Here is an 8,863-nt window from a genome sequence, read left to right on the forward strand (position 1 = left end):
AGTCAATTAAAACCATAGCACACTTACCAAACATTTTGACACACAGGTAGCTCACATTCTAATGTATATAGTGCAAACATTTGCAGAGTTTTATGTTTTTATAGACACCTTTTTTGTTATTTAATTTTTTGTACATGTCCTTTTAACAGACGCATGCTTAAAATTAAACTCAAAAACACAAACATTTCTCAACTTCGTCTTAAATTGCGGACAAGGAGTCACTGTTGAATCAATTTTTACATTTCATTTAAACATTTTTATTTCTCACATAAACAAAACTCTTGATTCTAGTGTTTATTATCGTTCAAAATTATTAAGTTAAGTGTATACATGATTTAAGAAATACAAAATCACATATTAAAAAGCATTATGAAAGTGTCGCCTTTATTAAATACAATGCTCATTAGAATGGAACAAAAGCAATAAGGAGACTGTAAAAAATAGCAGTGATTCAAACTTCAGTTGGATTTCTTTGGCTTTAGGCTCGCAGCGTCTTCATTATCGTGTGCAAACATCATCATTGCACTGTAACAACAAGAAAAGAACCAGAAAACAAAATTATGACTTACACATAAAACCCTTAAATTATGGACTATAGGCCATTTTTCTATCTTGTATCTCCACCATATAGTTTCTAAAGTATACTTTTATTTCTAGTCTTGAGATTTATTATACCCTTCTGCTTTGTGATCTTCTTAAAACAAGCATTTGCACAGGGGATCAGTCATTTCTGTGCTAAAGAGAACAAGGATGCCGACTCATATTCACTGCATTGGTTCCCAGTGTGCGTCAGGATTTTTATGATGATTAATAAATGTTTTATGGGTAATTTTACAGGTTTGCTTTTACCAAATCAACCCCTCGCTGACCCTGTGGTCATCCATCACTGGTTTTTTAGTCGTTAAAAGAATTAAATCAAAAACCAACAGTAAATCATTATTATATAGGGGGCTTGAAGGCTGCAGAGAACACAGCAATTTACAAAAACAAACCCCTTTTTAACTTAACATTTAATTAGTTAACCTTATTTATCTACAGTAATCCTATTATCTTTTTTATAAACTATTACAGTACATATTTTAAAACAAATTATTTCTGTGGGTTATGTAGTTGAACATTTTAGATAATTTTATTTAAATTTTAATACTTTGTTTTATTTTTTGCAAAAAATTGGAACGGTTCTATATAATTTGATATTTTTATAAATCGTGCACTTTGCGCTACAATGGGTTGGTTAAAAAAAGTTGACTTTATTGTTTTAATCAATCGATACCTAAATTACTAAACATGTAAGATGTACAATACATTAAGTCAATGAGTTTACCCAAGGCAATAAAGGAGAAATGTAAAGGGAAACGAGGGATATGATGTTTTGTCGCATCGGCAGATAAATGCTTTATTCCCTGAGCAGAGATTTACAATTCTCTCTCCTTGTTAAATAAAAAAAACCTCTTTATAAAGTTTTATCATAAAAAAACAACATTTTTTTTAAGAAAAAATGGATATTCTTAGATTTCCTATATAAAGATTTTTATTCTTTTTGTTGACCTGTACTGTGTTAATCAGTACAGCATTTCAGTTAAGTCCATCTCTGTGCATAAATATTAAAACAAAGAGCTCTTTCCCTGGATAAAATATCAAATAAATCAGAAATTTAACGGTACTTTACCCCAGAAGCACTCAAATTCACAGTTACTTCAAAGTTTAATCTCTTCTTTAAATGTCAATATGAATGTTTTAAAGCACAGACAGTGTTAAAGTTTCTCGGTTTTGTTTTGTTTTATTACAGGCCAAGTGATGAGCCTGTCTCTTCTGTTTTTAAAGATCCCCTGGAGGTCAGAGTGAGGACTGTTAAAATGCTTTTCATCAGCTGCTGCGAGTTCTGATCATATTTCACAGTCTGCCCAAAGCCTGCTTACTTTCAGCCGGTTGGTACATCCCATTAATAAGCTTACGCCCTTTTCTAAAACCCATTTAGAACATGCCAAAGCTACAGATAACTTCATATTGCATCAAGTCTTACTTATGTATATATATTTGTGATAGACAATCAAATCAAACCTTATCTATTAGAAAAGCACATTTCATGCCCTGTGCAACTCAAAGCACTTTACATTTAAAAACAAAAAACATGTACAGTATTACAATAAAAACCCAACCATCACCCTCCATTAACACCTACAACCCACAAATAATGAATACTTATAAAAGTAACAGACAGATATAGTTGTGTGCATGCTGCTCCTGGTCTGCTGAGAGGATACCTGCTCAATGGTCTTTAGAAAGGTTTTGGGTTCTGACATAATGGCCTCTGTGGAAAGCACACAAATGAGCCACCAGGGGAAAGGAAGACAAGAAGCCCCGACGGAGTACCGGGCAAGGTACTGAGTGCATGCGCCGATCAATTATCAGAGGTCTTCACCAAAATATTCAACCAGTCAATGGAACAATGCAGCAACCCAGCCTGCCTCAAAACCTCCACCATAATTCTGGTTCCCAAAAAGCCAGTAGCGGACAGTCTCAACGACGACAGGCCAGTTGTCCTCACGCCTGTAGTCATGAACTGTTTTGAAAGGCTTGTATCAAAACACATCAAAGCTAGCCTTCCACCCACTCTAGACCTGCTCCAGTTTGCATATAAACCAAACCGCTCTACAGATGACCCCATATCCACCACACTACACTCTGCCCTCCGTCACCTAGACCACCCAGGGAACTATGTAAGGCCGCTGTTTTTGGATTTCAGCTCAGCCTTCAACAACATCGTCCCAGACATCCTGACAGAGAAACTGCTACACCTGGGCCTTTCTTCCCCCATGTGCACATGGATTAAAGACTTTCTGTCAGAACGCCCACAGTCTGTCAGACTCGGACCCCACCTCTCCTCTACAATAACCCTTAGCACTTGATCACCACAAGGATGTGTACTGAGCCCACTCCTCTTCACGCTCTACACATCTGACTGCACCTCGACCTACCCGAGCAACTCCATCATCAAATTTGCTGACGACACCGCTGTGGTCGGGCTCATTTTAGGGGAAGATGAGACTTACTACAGGGATGAGGTCAGCAGACTGTGGAAGTGATGTTCAGGAAACAACCTCCATCAGAACACCACAAAGACTAAAGAAGTAATCCAGGACTTTAGAAAGGGGAGAGTGGAGCACTGTATATAAGTGGGTCGTGGACAGGGTCTGCTCTATCCGCTACCTGGGTGTGCTGATCACAGAGGAACTCTCCTGGACCACCACTGCGGCAGTAGGGAAGGCCCAGCAGTGTCTCCACTTCCTGAGAATACTCAGGAGGAACAACCTGGACAAGAAGCTGCTGGTGACCTTCTACAGAGCCACCATAGAGACCATCCTGACGTCCTGCATCACAGCCTGGTATGCCACAGACAGGAAAGCGCTGCAGAGGGTGGTCAACTCTGCCCAGAAAATCACTGGCTCCCCCCTGCCCAGCCTAGAGGACATCGCCAGCTCTCGCTACACGAGCAGAGCCAAACAAATCATCAAGGACTTCCACCATCCCAACAACCACCTGTTCCAACTGCTACCGTCAGGCCGGCGGCACAGAACACACAAAGGTCACACCAAATAGACTAAAAACCTTTTTTTTCCCCAGAGCTGTCAACGTCCTGAACAAAATGTGAACTTCAAAGTAAAAACACTGTAACATCTGTATAACAATCATGTCCAATATCTAACAGTCTGAAGGTGCAATAAAAGTTACGTGCAATACATGTATGTAAGTTGTATCAATGTATATTTCCATAGTTCCTTATATTTTCTATTTCATTCTAACATGTATGTAACTTTATTTTATTTTGCTGAAGCAGCTGGAGAGCCCCTGTAACTTCGTTGTAACAAGCCTCTTGTGTACAATGATATTAAACGATTCTGATCAGTTTGGAAGCAAAAGTTGAATGTTTTGGGACTGTGGAAAGCCCCTGTGGTCATAGGAAAAACCCCATAAAGCCGTGGGCTTTCAGATCCTACGTCAGTCAATGAACTGAGGAGTCTGTCTCAGAATCGATGCTATAAAAATACAGAACAAAAGCTGTATTTTGTGCGATAACCTAAATGTTTTGCTTCATTATATATTGACATCACAAAACCATAGAATATCATTTAGAAATAATAGGGGCGGACCGTCAGGAATTTATGTTATTGAGGACGACCACTCTCATCTCAAGGATCCTTTTGAGTCCCTTGATGTCTTCCGATTGTTTGAAGGTGTACAAGCCCAACTCTACAATGAATGCTGATTCTGGGAATGCGTGATGCATGGCACAATTCTTCACTGTGTGGTAGAAGCTTCACTGTTCTGTCTCTGTTATTTAACCCTTCTAATAAAGCAGTCTTCCATCCCACTGCAAAATCCCACTGCAGGGGATGATCTCAGCCTTTTTGGTTTGTTTTTGTCCCAGCAATTCTGGCCTGGATTTGAGGTTTGCAGCTGAATTATCAGCTTTTTCATTGAAAAAATGAATGAGTTACTTTGAAAATGCTTAACATCAGAGGTTAATTTAGTTCAGTACCAAAAGTATAGGATTTCCTTTGTATTTTTGGGTGCACAGATGACATTTAGGAACTTGTTGGTGCCTCTCACAAACCCAGATTATAAGGATGGTCCAATCAGAGATACATTTTCTTCAAAGAGACAACCCTGACTCATGCCTCGACTGACGTAAATCAGAGCTCTGCTATTTAATAAACGGGCAAACATCAATTCTATTTGCTCATTATATATTTTACCATCTTAACTACAGAGTCAAGGTTTTCAGTTTTTATAATCATCAAGCATGCGCTTTTATCCAAAAATGGCCTATAAATTTTATCCCACTTTGACACATTTTTGCACATTGATGGATGCAAAAAAGGTAAATATGGCAAAAACAATAAATATTACAACCAGGAATTAAACCGGCAGTTAAAACATTTGCCTTTTTTTAACCTTGGCTACAACCTAAACTGCAAATGACATGTCTTACCACCGGCTTCTGGCCTGCTTTGACGGAAGCAGTGATGCCCAAAGCCTTGGAGATGTCTTCAAGAGGGACCAAGTCTCCAGGTGAATCCTGAATGAAATGCAGTAACACCTTTTCTCCACCTTAAAAAAAAAACAAAAAAACATTTTTAATGTCATGCAGCAAAAAAAGATTGTTAGAAATCTGACTTTGTCTAGTGAAAGTTATAAGTTTATATGGAGTTCACTCACTGTTTAGTGAAGATACTTCCACTGACAAATATACCAAAAGAGTAGTCAAATGCTGCATCATATAGCTTGTATAATGAGAGGGCCACAAGCATAGTCTAAAACCTACATCTGATACTAAAGTGTAAACATTGGAAATAGACCTGAGCTTGAACAGAAAAGACCTTTACTTAAATCAAGAGTTTAAAAATGATGGAAACACGGGACAGGGTGACCTGTAACTTCAAAAGAGCACGCCGCCCTACAGCAACATAAAGCAGAGCATCACACGAACAGAGAGTCGGAATCACTGGCTTTTGTATTTGGACTGTGCTTTTTTTCCTGACAATGAAAATGACCCAACACAACAGCACATAATGGGAAAGTTGTTATCCCTCAATTCTCAATCCTTTCTATGTTAGATTCACTTTCTGAACTGCTATTTCACATTCTATTTTGAATACTTACATATCATATAATCAATCTGAATTTCAACTTAAGAGTTGGAAGTAGTAAAAAAAAATTATTATTAGCTCTAAATGTTGTGGGAGTTTTGGAGGATTTGGCTCATATGGCTAACAAGTGATATAATACTGCCCTCTAGTGGTAATTTTAGCTCTGGTGGTAATTTCAGCTTCTTCATGCATTTTTTTAAAAGCAGCGTTAACATCTCCCCAGCTACAGCACTTGAACATTTCAAATCCACAATAATAAAACAATTCAGTTACCCTTTGGCTTTGTTTTTAAATAACTACAACGGACATTAAATGATGTGAACCGACTGTACCTTTCGCCACGATGAGCATGCCTCCACTTTGGAGCAAATCTCCAGAGAAGTTTCCCTGGATTCCCTCAGCACTCGCCTGAAAACAGAACATTTGACAAATAGCCAAAGAAAGTTCGTTGACCTCATTTGCCATAGATACTGTTAAGAAAAATGTTTGTGATAAAGAAAAATGGTCAAACTAATCGTATGGATTCACTAAAAGACCTATACCTTTGAGGATATGTCCCGGACTTTCTTCCCCAAAGCAGCAGGGACGACACTTATGGCTGTGTACCTGACAAAAAAATGTTCAACCAAAAACATAACAAGTCAAACTCAGGCTATAATGGTCAATTTTACACAGCTAAAACAAAACTGGAGGTTTGTTATAAAATGAACGGGAAATTGTATTGATATGCTTGTTGCTTTGTTTTCTTTATCTAATCTCAAAACAGAGATAAGACGTCTCTGTGAAGGACTTTACATTGAATGAGATACAGAAAATAGTAAAAAATAAATAAATAAAGTAATCTGCATTTTACTCTATAGCAGTGGTCCCCAACCTTTTTAAGGCGACAGACCGGATTTATGTCCCAATATTTTCACGGACCGGCCTGTGCGAGGCTGTACTTTGGCCTCCAGTTTCCCTTAAACTTTTGGTTGAAGTTTATCTTCATCCTCTGTAAAATATCTGCAGCTGCTATAAACTTTATATGTAGGCTTGATTTTGTGTAGAAACCATTAAAATGGGAATGACTGTCAAAGTGGAAGCCAAAAAAATCATATGCCAACTTCAGCCTGGTCCAACTTTTAAGGTGAGACCGATAAATACCAAAGGAAATATAAAACAATTAAAAAGTGTCTAAAACTTGTATTTTTTTAAATATAATGATAAACAGTATGAACAACTTTATTAGCAGCATCCTCATAACATTAGACAGCAGGTTGCTAAATACTATGCATTGTTACTGTGGCCCGTGGGAACAACTGTCACAATCCATCCACATTAGGAGTAAAGACTCCCAGTTTGTTAAATGCAGATCAAAGGCTTTTCTGCTGCTTCCTTGTGGACTCTTTTTTGCAAAATGAAATGTGCTTTTTGTTAACTTTGCTAGTTTGGGCTGTTGAATTTAGTGATCAATCCAGCAGCTTTAAAAAAGATGTATTTTCAACACGAGTTGGAGCGACTTGACAGGCGTCAAGAATGAGTGATGGAGAGAATCCAGTAGTTTTCCAAAATAAGACTTCCTTCAGAATCAGATTGTATGCGTAGGCTGTGTTATTTTCTCTCTCTGCGGCCTGTGCCACCCGTCCTTAGGGGTTGGGGGTCACTTCTTTAAAGGGGAAGAAAACCTGGAACTGAACTCACCGTTTAAAACCCAAATCCTTGTAACATCTCTTCTGGTCGTCGACGTAAATAGCTAAAATAAAAAGGAGACTAATTATTAACGCGAGCACAGAGAAGCCAGTTAGCATAACAGAATCCACAGACACACCCTGGGTGTGTCACTACACCATAAATACTGGTCGACAGTTTACGTATACCTTTGCTGCAATAGAAGAAAAAAAATGGTTGCCGTTTCTTTCTTGTTTTTATATTAGCAGAGGCTGATTTAAACTAAAGTTCCTCCGTGAATGAAAACACTTAGTTTTTAACTAATGTCTGGAGTAGAAAACACCAAATAAACTGTAAACAAATGACTTTAACGCTTCTTACATCCTTTAAAAAAGCCTCCTTCCTTAAACTCCTGCAGTCCAACTTCTTCTGGTCCGACCCCCACCAACGACACACCACTGGCCCTCAGGTCTGGCTCCAGTTTGCTGATTTCGGACGCCATCCATCGGCACACCTGGCAACCGAACCTTCGCAGGAAGAACAAGACCACCGGCTGTTCCTGCCACAGAGACTGGAGCTCCACATTCTGAGGGAAAAACATGTTTTTAGGAAAAAGAGGTAATGATCAAGGCTAAAGCAAAATCAAGAAATTGTGAGAATATAGTAACACTGAAGACAAAAGTTGCTCTTTTGAAAATAAATCTATGTGAATTGTATTTGATCTGATTTTAGACAGCAATGATGTAAAGGTCTTACAAAACCTTCATTATGTCACATTCACTCATCAAAACTAGCTCTGAGTAGGCTAAAACTTAGTGAAACACAAACGCTTAGAGGTAAAGAGCAACAATTCTATAAACTAACCACTAAATTAAATGAATAATAGAAGTAAAAACGTAGAAAGTAGCCTTTAAACTTGTGATCGTCACATGTCATGAGTAATTCGTTCACTCACCTCTCCGCTGTCAGCACTTTTCACCACATTCTTCCCAACTTTAGCAAGGTCAACTTTTGCCATGATCTACACCTGAGGTTTAAAAAAGATAAAGCTTTACAGTTCGCGAAAAACTGACAAAGATATACACCAGTAAAGCCTCTGGAAGGTATGTAACACCCGCACAGCAGTTGCAAAACACTTTCTTCCTGAAACGCCCACTTTGCCACTCTCCTCCAATCACAGTCCACTCTTGTTCAGAAAACTACCAATCAGAAGACGTTATGAAACATCGGAGGCGGGGTCTAGTGTGTACAATACATCTTACAATTGATTGCCGAGAAACGGGTTTTTCGTAATGTAGATTGCATAAGATTCTCAACAAATGAGTCCAAAGGTTTTGGCATTTGCTAAATGTTGTTCAAAACTACCATTTTATATGAATAAAACAATGTGCTTTTTAATTTTTATTGATGGACATATAAACAAGGAACTTTTCTATTTATTATTCAAATGTAGTTCTGTATTTCTTGAGTGCACCAAAACATAAACATTTTGACTGGTTAAAAACAAAAATTATGTTCCCAATACTCCTATGAAACAAAAGTGAAGAACTCTGTTGTGATTTAAT

General features: G+C 38.1%; 1 protein-coding gene across 1 annotated transcript; it reads right to left on the bottom strand.

Moving 5' to 3' along the window:
• Nucleotides 1-224: 224 nt before the first annotated feature.
• fam213b (family with sequence similarity 213 member B) lies at nucleotides 225-8,457 on the bottom strand. Its single transcript, XM_004068638.4, has 7 exons — nucleotides 8,254-8,457; nucleotides 7,680-7,884; nucleotides 7,332-7,383; nucleotides 6,194-6,257; nucleotides 5,984-6,059; nucleotides 4,994-5,112; nucleotides 225-525 (listed from the first exon to the last, which is right to left on the bottom strand). Exons 1-7 carry the CDS (start codon nucleotides 8,314-8,316, stop codon nucleotides 499-501), a joined length of 606 nt encoding a protein of 201 aa, XP_004068686.1. The 5' UTR covers nucleotides 8,317-8,457; the 3' UTR covers nucleotides 225-498.
• Between the last annotated feature and the right edge of the window lie 406 nt (nucleotides 8,458-8,863).

This window comes from Oryzias latipes, chromosome 5, assembly GCF_002234675.1.
Source record: "Oryzias latipes chromosome 5, ASM223467v1".
In the NCBI taxonomy this organism is placed as follows: Eukaryota; Metazoa; Chordata; class Actinopteri; order Beloniformes; family Adrianichthyidae; genus Oryzias; species Oryzias latipes.